Raw genomic sequence first — 16,458 nt, forward strand, 5'->3', positions numbered from 1 at the left:
CAGAGCTTCAGGTTTCTATCACAAAGTACCACAGTACTTTCCTGTGCAGCCAGTGAACCAGAAAGCTAATGGTTAAGTACTGGTAATGCAGTCAGCAATGGATTGAGGGGGGGGGGGGCAAATCTAATATTGTAATATTAAGTCTTTGAATACTTCTATGGAGTGTTTTCAGTCTTCCTGCTAGAAAGGAAGAGTTTGTGTGTACTAAGGTAGCGTTTCTGCACCTAGATCATGGGAAAACAGATTCCTACCTGAAATTGCAGTTGTTAATTACAAAAGCATTTGCCATGCTTGAGAGATGCTTCTTTACTGTGGAAAAACATAAAAAGCAGCCTTATTTCATCCTACCTTGCCTATTCTGGGATATATTTGTAATGATACAATGTTGTATTATGAAATGGGTTTTTCCATTCCATTTAAGATAGTTTTCAGATGGACTATTCTTTTGCTTTGCATTCTCTGACAATGAATCTATTTTGTCTTTAAAAAAATTTACAGTAATTTTCTATTTCTTCTGTGAGTTTTTTTCCTATATGAAAATGAGTAAAACAATTTGATCTGTACTGCTTTCAGCAGTGAATACAGAAATAGGGTATATAAGATATTGTGATGAGAATTCAGTTCAGCCACTAGCTCTCAGAGGGATTCCTCATTTCAGTCGAATTTTCAAAAATATGTTATAACACAATGGAAATGAATTTACATTATTGTTTTATACCAAAGTTTAGACCTTATTACTATGCAAAAGGTATACAATACTTCTAATACAAGGTGTCAATTCAGATGTGTTATACATCAGATCTTTATTATTAAAAAAATGCTGAATTGTTTGCCTTTACTGTGCACAAGTATTATAAATAAATCTTGAAGATTACTTGTGCCAAGAGATTGCTTGTGGTTTTATTTTGATACTTTTTTTTTTTTAAGACCATCCCTGCACAGGTCAAATAGGGAAGAATGTAGGCACTGATTCTCATGCAAACCTTGCTCATAAATCATGCTCCAACTGTCTTGGACATAAGGATGAACTGTTAATCACACCAGACTAGTACACATCTTTATAATAAGATCATCTTTCTCCTTCTTTTTATGGTCTGACAGAAGGGACACAAGGTTTGAGTTTCATTGGGAGTTAGAGTTAACACTTCATGAGCAGTCGAAGTTCTTGTTGTAAGCAAACCCCTCAACTGTGTTTAAGAGGATGAGGTGGGGGAAGAGCAGAAGGAAAATACAGAATTAAGCTTACTGTGTCTGCTGCATTCTGCGCACTTGCAATGCTTATGAAGAGTTTTAGGTGGAATTCCAACAGCTCTGTGAAAACCCCATCTTTTTTGTCAGAATTAAAAGGCATGGAAACAGAAAATTGTGAGGTGTTTGTTTAATGCTCTATGCTCCCTGGTCCACACTGGGATGCTGGTCTGAAGATCAGTTGACAGTTCAGCCTGGTGGGAAACTTTCTTCTCTCAGCAGCATTATTTTGAAATAAAGGGAAAAAACAAAAACCAACAAAAAAAACCCCGAAAAAAACCCAAACAAAAAAAAACCCAAAAACCAACCAAAAAACAAACGAACAAACAAAAAAAACAAAGAAACAAAAACCAAACACTTTGCGTAGCAGAAGTTAGGGGATTTAGTTCATCTTTGTGTATAAACCTTATTTGGACTCATTCTAGTGTCCTAGTGGAAGTACAAGGTTTTGCCTTTCTTAGAAAAGTACTTGCAGTTTGCAGCCTTTCTGGAAGCTCTTGTCATGGACTCCAGGGCTTTTAAATGTCAAAAGCTCAGAGCTGTTGCTGAGGCAGTGGAGTATTGGGAGTGAAACCTGAGTGTGTTTTCACTGCACAAGTCCCTCTCTGAGTGGTTTGTCAGGTGCCTACTGCTGATGCTGGGGCTCCACGGTCTCTCTCGTGTTGTGTGCTGGCTGACCCTGTTGTTGAAGTTACAACACAGAGCTGTAAGAGGAACACCTCCTTAGCCTCTAAGATGCTCTTACAGAACAGGTATGAGGCCCTGGGTATGGTAGATGAAATACACAATGAGAAAGAGGAGGAACATGCACAAGCAGTCTTGCCATGATCAGAGAGACCAACCCCTCATAGCAACCTGCATTAAGACCAGCACTGAGAAGAAACAACAACGAGTTACGGTCATTGGTGATTTCCTCTTGTGCAGAAGGGAAGCACCCGTTTGCATGCTGGACCATCTTTTCAGGAATGTTTTCTGCCTCCTTGGGGGCCAAATTAGGGACGTTACCGCAAGACTGAAAAGCACAATTCAACCTTCAGACCGCTATCCATTTCTGCTCTTTCACAGGGGTACAAATGATGTTGCAACAAGAAGTCTGAGGTCAATCAAAAGAGACTTCAAAACCCTGGGAAGAATGCTAAAAAATTCGGAAGCACGGGTAGTATTTTCCTCAATCCTCCCAGTAGTGAGGGGAGACCTTAGAAGAAACAAGCAAACCCAGGATATCGATATCTGTCTTCTGGACTGGTGCCTCTGCCAAAACTTTGGGGTTTTAAACTATGGAAGAGCCTTCAAGAGACAAGGTATGTTGGGGCCCAAAGGGATTCACCTTGCCCAATGGGGAAAACAGGTCTTTGGGCATAAGCTGGCATGGCTGATCAAGAGAGCTTTAAACGAAAATCACTGGGGAAGGGAATACGAACAGGACTGCAGCAAGTAAGCCAAGCATTGGTGTAACGTTGCCAGAAGGTGGCAAGCCAAGTGGGAACGTTTACACTGCTCCTCGGAGCACAGAGGGCTCAGGAGCGTATGTAAAATGCTTGTACACCAATACACGCATTATGAGAAACTGGAAGTCTTGGTCAGCTCCCAGAGCTAGAATATCATTGGTATTAGTGAGACTTAATGGAATGAGTCCCATGGTTGGAGTGCTGGGATGGAGGGCTACAAGCTATTCAGGGGAGATAGGCAAAGCAGGCGAGGTGGAGGTGTTGCACTATATGTAAGGGAGAGGTTGGATTGCACAGCCCTTACGGTTAGTGATGATGTGGTTGAGAGCCTCTGGGTGAGGATTATGGGGATGGAAAATAAAGAAGATGTTGTAGGGGGTGTCTACTACTGATCGCCCAGCCAGGGTGGAAGCACTGATGAGTTATTCTGTAGGCAATGAAGATAAATTTCTGGATCAGTAGCCCTTGTTCTTATGGGAGATTTCAGCTTCCCAGACAACAGCTGGGAATCTCATTCTGCTATAATGAGCAGGTCTTGGAAATTCTTGAAGTTTGTGGGAGATGATAATTGCTTGTGACAGGTGCTCAGTGTGCCAACTAGGAAAGATGCCCTCCTAGACTTGCTAGCTGTGAATAGAGAAGGACTCATGGGGGATGTCGTGGTAGGTGGCTGTCTTGGCCACAGTGATCATGAAATGGTTGAATTTAAAATTTTCAGTGTAATGAGAATAAAGGACAGCAGAGTTGCTACCTTGGACTTCAGAAGAGCAAATTTAAGCTCTTCAGGGAGCTATTTAGCAGAGTACCCTGGGAATCTTCTTTTGAGGGCTCAGGAGTCCACGAGTGCTGGTCAGTCTTTAAGAACCATCTTTTAGAAGCACAGAAGCAGGCAATTCCACTGTGTCTTAAGTCAGACAAGCAGGGCAGAAGACCAGCTTGGCTGAACAGGGAACTCCTTGTGAAGCTCAAGAGGAAAAAAGAAACTGTCTGATTTCAGGAAGGAAGGTCAGGTTTCACAGGAAGAGTACAGAGCTGTGGTTCATTTATGCAGGAAAAGACATGAAAGGCCAGAGCTTGAGACTAAACTGGCCAGTGTTATTCCAGATAACAAGAAGGGCTTTTTTAAGTATGTTAATAGCAAGAGAAGGTCTAAAGAAAACATTGAACTGACATTTGTTAAAGATGGTAATTTGACTAATAGGGATGAAGAAAAAATGGAGGCATTAAATGCATTTTTTTGCCTCAGTCTTTAATAATATTGATAGACCTTGGGCTGCCCGATCCCCTAAGTCAGAGGACCACAAGTGCGGGAATAGTGATTTTCCATTTGTGGACATTGAAACTGTAAAGGAACAGCTGAATCAGCTGAGTGTTTACAAGTCCATGAGGCCTGATGGGATTCATCCCAGAGTACTGAAGGAGCTAGCGGATGTTACAGCAGAACCCCTCTCAACCATCTACCAAACGTCTTTGGAGTCTGGGGAGGTCCCTGCTGACTGGAAGCTAGCCAATGTTCTTCCAATTTACAAAAAAGGCGTGAGAGAAGACCCAGGGAACTACAAAGCTGTTAGTCTAACCTCAGTTCCTAGAAAAATTATGGACCAGATCATACTGGGTGCTGTTGAAAGGCATTTAATGAATAATGCAATCATCAGGCACAGCCAACACAGGTTCACAAAGTGATATCTTTCAATGATAGGGTCGACCGCCTGTTGGATGAAAGGAAGGCAGTTGATGTAGTTTTTCTGGATTTTTAGTAAGGCTTTTGTTCCTGTCCCTCACAGCATCCTTCTGGACAAGTTGTCCAACTGCAGGTGAGCAGGTTCAGGTTGTGCGGAGTGAAGAACTGGCTGAAGGGCAGAGCTCAAAGTGTTGTAGCGAATGGGGCTACATCTGTCTGGTGACTAGTCACCAGTGGTGCTCCTCAGGGCTCAGTTCTAGGGACAGTTCTGTTCAATGTATTTATCAACGATTTGGATGCAGGAGTTGAATGCACCATTAACAAGTTTGCTGATGATACCAAACTGGAAGGTGCTTTTGACTCTCTTGAGGGACAAGAGGCCTTGCAGAGGGATCTAGATAGATAGGAGGATTAGGCTGTGATGAATGGGATAAAATTTAACAAGTCCAATGCCGGATTCTGCACCTAGGATGGTGTAATGCTGAGCACAGTACAAACTGGGAGAGGACTGGCTGGAGAGAAGCCCTGCAGAAAGGGATCTGGGGGTGCTGGTTGACAGCAGGCTCAGTAGAGCCAGCAGAGTGCCCTGGCAGCCCAGAGGGCAAAACACATCCCAGGGTGCATCGAACACAGCTTAACCAGCTGGTCAAAAGAGGTGATTGTCCCACTATATTCAGCATGGTGGTACAGCCTCACCTTGAGTATTGTATGCAGTTCTGGGCCTCAGAGTTTCAGAAGCATGTGAAGGTCCTTGAATGCACCCAGAAGAGGGTAACAAAGTTGGTGAAAGGGCTGGAAGGAATGTCCTGTGAGAAGCAGCTGAGGACACCGGGTTTGTCTAGTTTGGAGAAAAAGAGGCTGAGAGGAGACCTCATTGCTCTATACGGCTTCCTGAGGAGGGGATGTGGAGAAGAAGATGCTGATCTCTTCTCCCTGGGATCCAGTCACAGGACATGTGGGAATGATTCAAAGCTGCGCTGGAGGAGGATTAGACTGGACATGAGGAAGTATTTATTTAACTGAGAGGGTGGTCAAATCCTGGAACAGGGTTCCTAGAGTGGTAGTCAAGCCTGTCAGTGTTTAAGAAGCATTTGGACGAGGCCCTTAATAACGTTCTTTAACTTTTGGTCAGCCCTGAGTTGGATAGACAGTTGGACTAGATGATTGTTGTAGGACCCTTCCAAATGAAATCATCTTTTCTATTCTATTCTATTTGATTTGATTTGATTTGATTTGATTCTTTGAATGTCAGGTGCCTTTGCTTTCAGCAAACAGTTTTAACCTGCTGCAAACATCAAATGGTTGATCTTGACACTGGAGTAAACTCAGCTTTCAGAAATGGGAAAGTCTGCTTCTGTAGTGCTAGTGGCTCCCTTGGTTGCATGTTAGCACATCGGGTGGTTGGGTAAGATCTTTAGTGCAGATCTGTGAAGGTCTTCTCGCTCACCAGAACCCTGAGAGCTCCCGCTGCCCTTGTAGGCCAGTCTTCTCTACTGTTATCTTCTCTTTGTTGGTTTGGTTATTTTTAGTGCCTGCAAACACATTTCTGCAACTGCTATCAGCAGGGATCCTACATTTTTACATCCCTTCAGGCTGCTGCAAGTGATTTTGTTATCATTTCCTCAAATTTGCTATCCATTTCTCTTTGTGGTTCTTTTCATACATCTGTCTACATCAGTTTGAAGAGTCAACATTTGCATTTGAAAAACTGAGCAATTTACTTATCTCTTTGATAATTTCCTGCGTAAACTATGCAATGTTACACTAAATATCATATTAACCATGAATACTTGGGGTACTATTGTGATGAGGGCTAGCACATTAGAGAAAAGACATTACTGCAAGACTTTAAGACTTTAGGTAAACTACCCAGCTTTAAGATAAACAGTAGAATCCTGATTTTGATAAATAGGCTAAAGCTGTAAGCTTTCATTCAGAAGAGAAAAATAGAAGTAAAGTTCATCAGTCTGATTTCAATCTACCTGAAAACCAAACCTGTAGATGACGGATTAAGGAGACCAAAGGCTCTGGCTCTAATTTACATTACATTCCTCACTCACAGAAGTGGCAAAAATACATGTGTTGTTAGCAGTGAGTCCTCCCCTAGCACGTGGCACAGTAGGAAGTACTTTTCTGCTTTCGGTTACTTTGCGTTTCACAGGAGGCAAAAGAGATTTTGCACAACGTCTGAGGGAAACCTGAACTTTTCAAGTCAGTAAATCAGTGACTCCCCCTGCATCTAAAAGATCAAATTATAGTTCGGAAGTTCTGGATTTCTACACTCCCCTGCATTTTCCCCACACCTTCTGAAGGGAAATATTGCTGTATTTTGCCTCCCTCATTTCTTCAGGTGAAAAAAAAAAGCGCTCTCTGTTTCTATTAGCGCCCAGCTAAAGTTGCAGTTTCACTCTGCACGGAATTGAAACTTGTATGCTCTTGTCTGGGTGACAGCAAGTTCCTAACACAAAAAAATAAAATTAGGCTCATCCAAAAGGAAAAGGAAAAGCGTCGGTACAGCTATTAAAATTTCCAAAGATTGTAGGTATAGACTGTATAGACTGCAAGGAAGGTCTCCAAAATCACTAAGCACCTGAAAAAAATTGAGTGGACGTTGTGCTTTAGAAAACCTACTTACAAGCAAAGTGAGTGGGTATTAAGCATCTCACATTTACGTGATGTTCCAGTGTCATATACTAGGGACATTTTTAGGTGCTTGAAGAAATCAACTTTCACAATCCAGCTTGTGCCAAGTCGTTCTCTTAGGTACTATTTCACGACCAATTAAGCACATTTGCTTTATAGTAAGGTGAATAACTATAAGTGAGTGGAATTTAACTTTCTGTGAAATGAACCCCAAATAATGATGATGGTGATGATGACGACGATGATAATAATAATAAAAGTAATTACTAAACTTTGAAATAGTTAATGTCACTTAACAATTTCTGTCTCTCCTTTCAAGCAACTTACACTAAAAATGGAGGGGGAAAAAAAGAAGGAACTTGACCTTCTAAAAATCCTTGTTGCCTCATGTGAATGTTACCCTTATGTAATAATGCATTTGTCTTGTAGCTGATTAATCTTACACTCTGTCACCAAGTATTTTGCAATTGCTTTCCTTTGGGGTTCCCCAATGCTTGGATGTTCAACTTCTTGGAGTAGATTTTATTATGCTTCTTTGTAGTATGACACTCTAGATAGGTAAAATACACAGTTTGAAGTGAGAACTTCAAAAGTAGCAAAGTAAGTTGCAGTGTATGAGACCAAAAGGAAAAAACTATTCTAACAACAGCGCATCGATGTATGAGTAACGTGAGAATTTGTTCAAAAGGGAAAAAAATAAGAGTACTTAGTTATTTTTGTGGGGAGTGGAGGAGTAAATGAGGTACTGTTGTTTTAATTTTAAGTACAAATATTTGAGGAAGTAGGTTGCAGACGTTGTTTCACATTTCGTTATTTCTCAGGTCGCAGTCCAGCTGAAGAGTGGTGATAGAGCAGTGATAATTGCTGCTGTCTTGAGTGAGTTGTGTCGTGTTATACTCTCCTCCACACCTGAGCTGAACCAGTGGGGACCTCTTTTATGCTGTTCTCTTCTGCTCTGGTTTACAGTCTCCTCCACTGACAAATTTGCCAGACCTGGAAGCACACAGAAAATGGTAGGTTAAACTTTAATTTCAGATTTGCTCTTAGACCTGTTTGACTGGAACTGTTGAGAACACTTTCAAGAATATAATCTTCTTTTCAGCTTTCTAAATGTTCAAATTTACTATTGTGGTTAGCAGCTGCAATGCACAATGACAGGAAAGCAAAGCATTTATTTGTGCTAATAGTAACTGACTAGCTAAAGAACAAGTGTAGTAATGTCTTTTCCAATTGCTATAACTTCTGAAACATTCTTTTTTTTTCTCTAGCCTTTCCCCCCCCCATCCTTAAAATACATACAGAACCCGTGCAGAAATCATCCCTTCAGAAGCACCTAGCTATTGTTGCCGAATATTTGAAGAAGACCCTAAATTCTTATGGGTTTATGCACATGCGAGTTAATATCAGCACATTGCTGCTTTTTGAACTTCTGATGAAGCCAAGCGTAGATCACAGAGAAAAGGACAGTTCACATGTATATCTCTGGATGTACTTTTAAACTAGCTTCTCATTGCAAAGATGTTACACAAGCCAGCGTTGCTTGTTTCCTCTAGTTCAAATCATCTTTTTTATTTGTTCTGGTACTATAACAGACACAAGGTGTTACACCTGCAAATAGTTAGACACCGCACCAGCAGGTAACAGTTTAGCTGGTGCATTGAAAAGGCATCAGGAAACAGAAGGATATTAAAAAAAAATGAAGTGCAAAGATGGTAAGAGCTAGGCTGCCTCTGACACAACACTTCGGTACCTAAAAATACTCTGATGTGTGAGAGTTCAAAATCCAAGCACTGCAAACTTCTCAAAAAGCATTTTCTGACTTCTTAAGAAACCTACAAGCATAGTTGCAAAGACTTTTAAGGCCCAGATTCATTGCACCGAATTTGAGGCACCTAAACCTGCAGTGTTAGTCTCTGTTTGGTGTGTAGTCAGGCAGAGCTTCTTCCATGTTCAGAGCTGAGCAGTGGCTGCAGAGAGGCCTCCCTCTTCTCTCTCTCACTCTCTCTTGAACGTCAGCATAGACCAGGTTGACGGCAATGATTTTAGGAACTTGGGTAGGTGCCTAACATTGGGTGCCTGAGTGCAGTGGCCAAGTATGAGTTCATGTAGAAAGTCTGTGGTGATCTAGACTGCAATCTTACCTTCCTCAGGTCCTGCTCTAGTGCTTGGACAGAGGGTTTTGACTTGGTTTAGCAAATCTTCAGAAGTTATTCTAATTAACTTTTCCTCAAGAGCAGCAAATCTGTGGTTTGACACACAGTCAGCAGAGAGGTTTTCCTTCCTTCTTTCAAAGGAAGACAGACTGCTGGAGTTTGATCTGCAGTGGTTGTCAGTATTTCCCTGGGAGGCCGCAGGTACCGTCTCCGTGGCTGGCGAGGGTCGGCACTTCACGGTCTGCTGTGGTGTGGATCGCCAGATAAAGGTAAATGGCATCCGTGTGATGGAGTGACATGTCCTGCAGTGCAGAGTCTGCGGTTTCCCTGCCACCTCTCTGCTGTGCTCCATGGGCACCTGCCTTGGCTAATGGCCCTGGCCCCTGGGGTACGTTGGTCTGGTAAAGCAAGAGATGGAGTTAGGCAGGAGCTGGGGACCATAGGCCATTCAGTTAGGACAGGCACTCTTTGGTTTGTCATTAGTCTAATAAAGACCTCTACATGCGTAATATAGTGTATTACTCCATTGCAAAAGAAGGAAGGCCAAATATTTACAAAAGCATTACCCGGGTTTTCTTTGGCAATGTCCCTTTTCATTTAAAGAAAGTCCTTCAGTTTTCCATCTAATTAACATCAGTGGTAGAGGCCTTCCTTCTCCCTCCCACATCCCTGCCCATCTTAGTGGAGGAAAAAGAGTTCTGAAAAAAAAAGCTAGGACGGTGGGAGGAAACGAATGCATTTTATCTTCTCCAAGTTGTCTCCCCACTTACTCTGATTATTCTTATTCATCATTTTTATCCAAGTGCTCGCCTATATCAGAAAAGTTAATCATCCTCTAAAGATGATTGCTGAGTCTGTACCGAAGACAGTGGTGAACTGTCTTACCCAGTGGCATCTGTCTCGGTGAGTTTCCAAAGTGAATTGCTATAAACCAAACAAAGATTGCTTTGATTCTTGACAAGCGATTTCACAAGAGTTGAAAATAATGAAAACTGAATTCACAGGTGTGGCCTGGTTAGTCCAGGTTAGCTTTCCCTGAGTAACTATAAGAATGATAGTCATGGTTACCAGCAGGGGCATTTAGCTACCTTGCCTTTTTTTCTGAGGATCTGCTGAAAAGATGAAAGCACCGGAGCACTTCCTGGCAATGGAAAAGGAGATTGTGGTAGAGGAAAGGTTGTGGTGTAGTACAGTACCAGGTTACCGATACGAATCTCGTGTGACAATGCACTGAATTCAAGGTCTGCAGTGGACTTTCACACTTTTTTCTTTCCATATTGAAGCTTTGTATTCAACAGCTGACTGAACGAACCCCCAGAGTGAATCCGTTTGGCTGTTGAATGTAGATAGCAGAAGTGTGGTGCTGTGTGAGACTTGATCTGGCTTCTCTCACCTCTGCTGCCCTGCTAGCCACTAGAGCGCTCGTCCAGATACACAGATGCATAGGTGTATTTAGCATAGTTATCTAAGGTGGCGCAGAAACACTAAGCTCTTCAGGGAGCACAGTGGTCTAAGCAAACAGGGCATACAACAGGAAGCCTCAATTAATCTCCAAGTCTGTGTCACCTACAAGGCACGTCTTAGGCAACACTCCACATGGTTTTCACACACCGTTTGGGTGGGACTTTATATGTCATTGTGTCCCAGCTAAAGAGAAATAACATTTCTGTGTAGCGCGAAGGTTTTACTTAATCATCTGACTTTCAGCTGCTTAACTGGATATTCACATTTAATCAGTATTATTCTGTGCATTACTAATCCTGGTTATTTTAGAGCATTTTGTGTGCCACGCATCTCCAAGCTGTCAACACTGAGTTTTTCCGGGGAAAGAAATGATGATGTTGATTATTATGGGTTTGATTGTCTTTAAATCTCTTGACCAGCAACAGACGCAGGCAGTTAAGAAGATAGGCAAGGCAGCCAAATGGTCATGGCCCCTCTGCCTGTGCTAAACAAGCCAAGGCTGGCTGCCTGATTGCCTGCCTGGCTGCCTCGGGCAAGAGGGACAGGGTTTCTTTGACATTGACTGCTGCTGAGGAAGTAATTAGTAAGTTGTAAAATATTAAAAGTTCTTCCCACAGTAGTTCTTACTAAGTTGTACAATATTATTGCTCTTCCCACAATACGCACAAAACTATAAAGTGGGCAAGACCACAAAGACTTGACAGACAGAGATTTTGTAGGATTTTGATCCTAATTATTTCCTGATTCTTACTTTTATGGCACATGCTCAATCTTAAATCCGCCTTTCATTGTCATATTTACACTTGGCCCTCTGTCCCTATTGGACATTGCAAACGTAAGCTGCTATTAAACCGTACGGAAGTATAGCCATTGAGTGGTTTAGGTCAACCATACATCCATTCGGATACTTCCTAGAGGAAGAATCGTAATGATAATATGAAATGTGAATTAGGCAGACACCTGTCAGTCAGTGTGGTTCTGAAAATTTACATTGGCATTTAAGCAACTATGGATTTTCTCTACCTTTCCTGTGCTTCAAAGATGAACTTTGCTCATTTATGCTATTATACAATGGCAACCTGCTGGAGGTTTAACAACACGTCTTTCCTCTTATAAAAGGAAAATTCACAGAGGTGTAGCCATTAATCACCTGCCTTGTCATTTTTTCAGTAGATTTTTTTTAATGATTCGTTATTTAGAGAGTGATGTTTATCTTAACGCTACAATACTTAGTGAAAAGAAAGGAAAGAAAGCTTTTGAGAGAATACCATCATATGCCTTCTCCAAACTTATAATCCTACCTGCACATCCCATTCTAGCCAGTGTGACAGGCAGGAATCCAGGTTATCTCTATATTTGGTCTGACCCAGCATGTGGTTGATATGATGTGCTATGAGGTGTTCTCATGGCATTAAATTAATGCCTCCCTATTTCCTTACTTTTAGGTAGCTCGTGCAAAGATGTCAAATGCATTGCCATTTGTCTTGCTCTTCCTATTTCCCATACTGCTGTCCGGAGCCTGGTTTCCCAAGAGTTTACCCTGTGATGTTAAAACCTCTGAAGGTACCGTGACAGTGGACTGCACTGATCGGCGTCTCACCGAAGTCCCCAGAGGGATCCCTGCAAACGCCACCAACCTTACTCTGACTGTTAACCATATCCCACACATCTATGCCACATCCTTTGCTCATCTTGAAAACCTTGTAGAGATTGACTTCAGATGCAACTGTGTGCCTGTCAGAATGGGGCCCAAAGACCATGTGTGCACCAGGACCCTGAAGATTGAGAACGGCAGTTTTGCTGCCCTGACAAGATTGAAGTCATTGTATTTGGATGCAAACCAGCTGTTGGAAATACCTCGGGGTCTTCCTACGACTTTACGTCTGCTGAGCCTGGAAGCAAACAGTATCGTTTTTATCCAAAAAGCCAATTTCTCTGAGCTAGGAAACATAGAAGTACTGTACCTGGGACAGAACTGTTACTACCGTAATCCATGCAATGTTTCATTTGAAATTGAAACAACTGCCTTTCTGGAGCTGAAAAAATTGACAGTACTATCTCTGAAGTCTAACAACTTAACTCATATTCCACCCAATTTGTCATCTACTTTAAAGGAATTGTACATTTACAATAACATGATTCAAGTGATTCAAGAACATGATTTAAGTGCCCTTCACAACCTAGAAATTCTTGATCTAAGTGGTAATTGCCCACGTTGCTATAACGCCCCATACCCTTGCATTCCCTGCCCCAAGATCACAATTGAGATACATTCAAAGGCTTTTTATTCCTTGAAAAATTTAAGAATTTTGCGACTTCACAGTAACTCTCTTCAGAGCATACCCAGCAGCTGGTTTAAAAACCTCAGGAATCTCAAAGAGCTTGACCTTTCCCAAAATTTCCTCATAAAGGAGATTGGAGATGCTCAGTTTTTGAAATTTATCCCCAGCCTGGTAGTGCTTGATCTGTCCTTTAATTTTGAAGTGAAGGTGTATTCTCCATCCTTGAATCTGTCTAAGACGTTTTCTTCCCTCTCTAACCTGGAGACCCTGAGGCTCAGGGGTTACGTCTTTAGAGAAGTGAAAGAAGAAAATCTAGATCCGTTGCTCAGGCTTAGAAATCTAACAGTGTTGGATCTCGGGACTAATTTTATTAAAGTTGCTGACCTGAGAGTGTTCAAAGAATTCCCAGCCCTTAAATTCATAGACCTCTCCATGAATAAAATTTCTCCTTCTTCAGGTGAAAGCAACCTTCATGGGTTTTGCTCTAATCCTAGGATTTCGGTAGAGCAATACAACAGGCAACTATTACAAGAGATGCATTATTTCAGGTATGATGAGTATGGGCGAAGTTGCAGGTCCAAAGACAAAGAGTCTGCCTCCTACCGATCCTCAGTTAAGGAAGAATGCCTGCAATATGGAGAAACTCTGGATTTAAGCCGAAACAACATATTTTTTATCAACCCCTCAGACTTCCGTGATCTTAGTTCCCTCAGATGCCTCAACTTGTCAGGTAATGCGATAAGTCAGACTTTAAATGGAAGTGAATTCCGCCACTTGCCTGAATTGAAATATCTGGATTTTTCTAACAACAGGATTGACTTGCTATACTCAACTGCTTTCGAAGAACTAAAACATTTAGAAATTCTAGACCTGAGCAATAACGAACATTATTTTCTGGCAGAAGGTGTTACTCATGTGCTTAATTTTATGAAAAATTTGGCCCATCTGAAGAAGCTGATGATGAATGAGAATGATATTTCTACCTCTATTAACACGGGGATGGAAAGTCAGTCTCTTCAAGTCTTAGAATTCAGAGGAAATCGTTTAAATGTTTTATGGATGGATGGGAATTCTAGATACTTGTCATTCTTCAAGAATCTAACCAGCCTGGAGCAACTGGACATTTCCTCGAACTCGCTCAGTTTTTTGCCTCACGGTGTTTTTGAAGCTATGCCTCCAGAACTCAAGATCCTCAACTTAACCAATAACGGGATGAAGAGTTTCAACTGGGGAAGCCTCCAGTATCTGAAGAAACTAGTAACTCTGGACCTCAGCAATAACCTTCTGGCTACTGTGCCCCGAGAACTGTCCAACTGCTCTTCAACACTCCAAGAACTGATGCTCCGAAACAATCGCATTCAACGGCTAACCAAATATTTTCTCAGAGGCGCTTTTAAATTGAAACACTTGGACCTCAGCTCAAACAAGATCCAAATAATCAAGAAATCTAGCTTCCCCGAAAACATCATTAACAACCTGAGGATGCTGCTTTTGCATGGCAATCCTTTCAAGTGCAATTGTGATGCCGTGTGGTTTGTTTGGTGGATCAATCACACTCAGGTGACTATTCCTCTTTTGGCCACAGACGTGACCTGTGCTGGCCCAGGGGCACACAAAGGAAGGAGCGTGGTGCTCTTGGATCTGAATACCTGTGAGCTGGACACCTCGTATGTGATCCTGTACGCTCTGTCGGCTTCAACTGTCCTAGGCTTTATGGTGTTCACAGTGACGAGCCACCTCTATTTCTGGGATGTGTGGTATAGTTACCATTACTGCACTGCCAAGTTGAAGGGCTATCGGCGTTTATCTTTACCAGATGCTTGCTACGATGCTTTTATTGCCTATGACAATGAAGATCCAGCTGTGACTGAGTGGGTGCTGGCAGAACTGGTTGAAAGGCTGGAGGATCAAAAAGCCAGACAGTTCAACTTGTGCCTGGAAGAAAGGGACTGGCTCCCAGGACAGCCAGTCTTTGTCAACCTTTCCCAGAGCATTCAGCTGAGCAAAAAGACCATATTTGTGCTGACCAACAAGTATATTAGAAGCGGCAGCTTCAAGACAACCTTTTACATGGCCCACCAGCGGCTTCTAGATGAAAAAATGGATGTCATTATCTTGATATTTCTGGAGAAGGTTTTGCAGAAGTCCCGGTATGTCCAGCTGAGGAGGAGGCTGTGCAGAAGTTCTGTCCTGGAATGGCCAGCTAACCCTCGATCTCAGCCCTACTTCTGGCAGTGCCTGAAAAACGCAATAGCTACGAGCAATACCCTGGCTTACAACAAGCTACTCCAAGAAACTGTTTAGCTCTCCCCTTCCCTGTAGATATTGTTATGATGCCTGGTGAGCAAATGATCCTAAACTTCATTTGGAGAAACTGTTGAAGTGTGGAGGATAAAAGTAATTGGTGATACTGTGCCCCAAAACAAAATGCACAATTAGTCCCAAAGCTGAGATTTCACTTGTTTTGCTATGACAAGATTAAACAGAAACTGTTGCCAGGACAGATATCTAGCTGACATACATCTTGCTTGGCAATGATTGCTGCACAGCAAAAGAAGATGCACTACGCACTGGAAGTCCCTGGTTTAGAACAGAATCACCAGGTTCACTAGAGGCCTCCAGCTCCTCTTGTGGTTGGGTTAAGCACGGGTGAGACACTTGCTCAGCTTACTCTAGTACACAGACTGCTGGGAGGAGTTTGGCCGTGCCTAAAATTGCTGCTGTTCTGATCACTGTGGGAGTAAACGTGATTTTAATAGAAAATTATAGTTTCTGTGTTTGGTGTATTTATGAAAAAGAAGAGATGTGTTTGCCAACACATTTGTCTCAGAAAATACCCTAAGCAAAGCTCATGCTTTGATTTTAGGAGTCAGGAAATTGTAGGAATAATTATCTTTTCATCTCAGGCTTACAGCTGCTGACCCTACCACCTCTATCTGAGTGGGGAATAGCCCTAATCACTGGGGAAAGTAAGTTCTGATGGGACTACTGTTGGGGGCTTGCGTGTGGTCCGGGAGCTCTCCCACAGTTGCAGTGTCAAAAAGCTCATAAATCCGATGGTACTTTGAACAATGTATATGGCATAAACAAATTTAGAAGGGCTTGCAGGCTGTGGGTCAGAAGGAATTACAAGAAAAAGGTAGTCCCCATGCACAGAGCTGCTGTGTGGGAGCAAGGAGGGTGAGCAGGACAGCAGATAGGCTGAAGGAGAGGCACAAGGCAGAGGGAGAAAATAAAGTAAAAGAAAGAGGGAGTGGGAAGAGACAGAGAAAGGAAGGCAAAAAACAGAAGAGAAAGTAAAGTCATGGAAGGAACAGAGGAAAACACAGCTAAACCAGGCCATGATAGAAGTTAAGAAACATTTACTGGTAATTTCTAAGTAACCTCTTCACTCTGCCTTTCACCTGCCCCCTGGGCTGATGGTTGAGCTGGCTTCTCCCTGAGGGATCAGGGTTCCTCTCTAGTGTTGTGCTGTCAGGTTTCGTAGCTTGGCTTCCCCATTTCCACCCAGGTCCTGTGTTACAATGCCTTGTGTGTCA

The 16,458-nt window shown here is 42.4% G+C and overlaps 1 protein-coding gene across 1 annotated transcript; it reads left to right on the forward strand.

The window, feature by feature from the left end:
• The first annotated feature begins 12,086 nt into the window (after window positions 1–12,086).
• Window positions 12,087–15,223, forward strand: LOC104340732 (toll-like receptor 7). Its single transcript, XM_009960331.2, has one exon. It carries the CDS (start codon window positions 12,098–12,100, stop codon window positions 15,221–15,223), a length of 3,126 nt encoding a protein of 1,041 aa, XP_009958633.2. The 5' UTR covers window positions 12,087–12,097.
• Window positions 15,224–16,458: the final 1,235 nt, after the last annotated feature.

This window comes from Leptosomus discolor, chromosome 1 (genome assembly GCF_034619465.1).
Source record: "Leptosomus discolor isolate bLepDis1 chromosome 1, bLepDis1.hap2, whole genome shotgun sequence".
Lineage (NCBI taxonomy): Eukaryota > Metazoa > Chordata > Aves > Leptosomiformes > Leptosomidae > Leptosomus > Leptosomus discolor.

Excerpts from the sequence above, each read along its gene's own strand:
- LOC104340732 (XM_009960331.2), top strand. The coding sequence starts at position 12,098 with ATGTCAAATGCATTGCCATTTGTCTTGCTCTTCCTATTTCCCATACTG.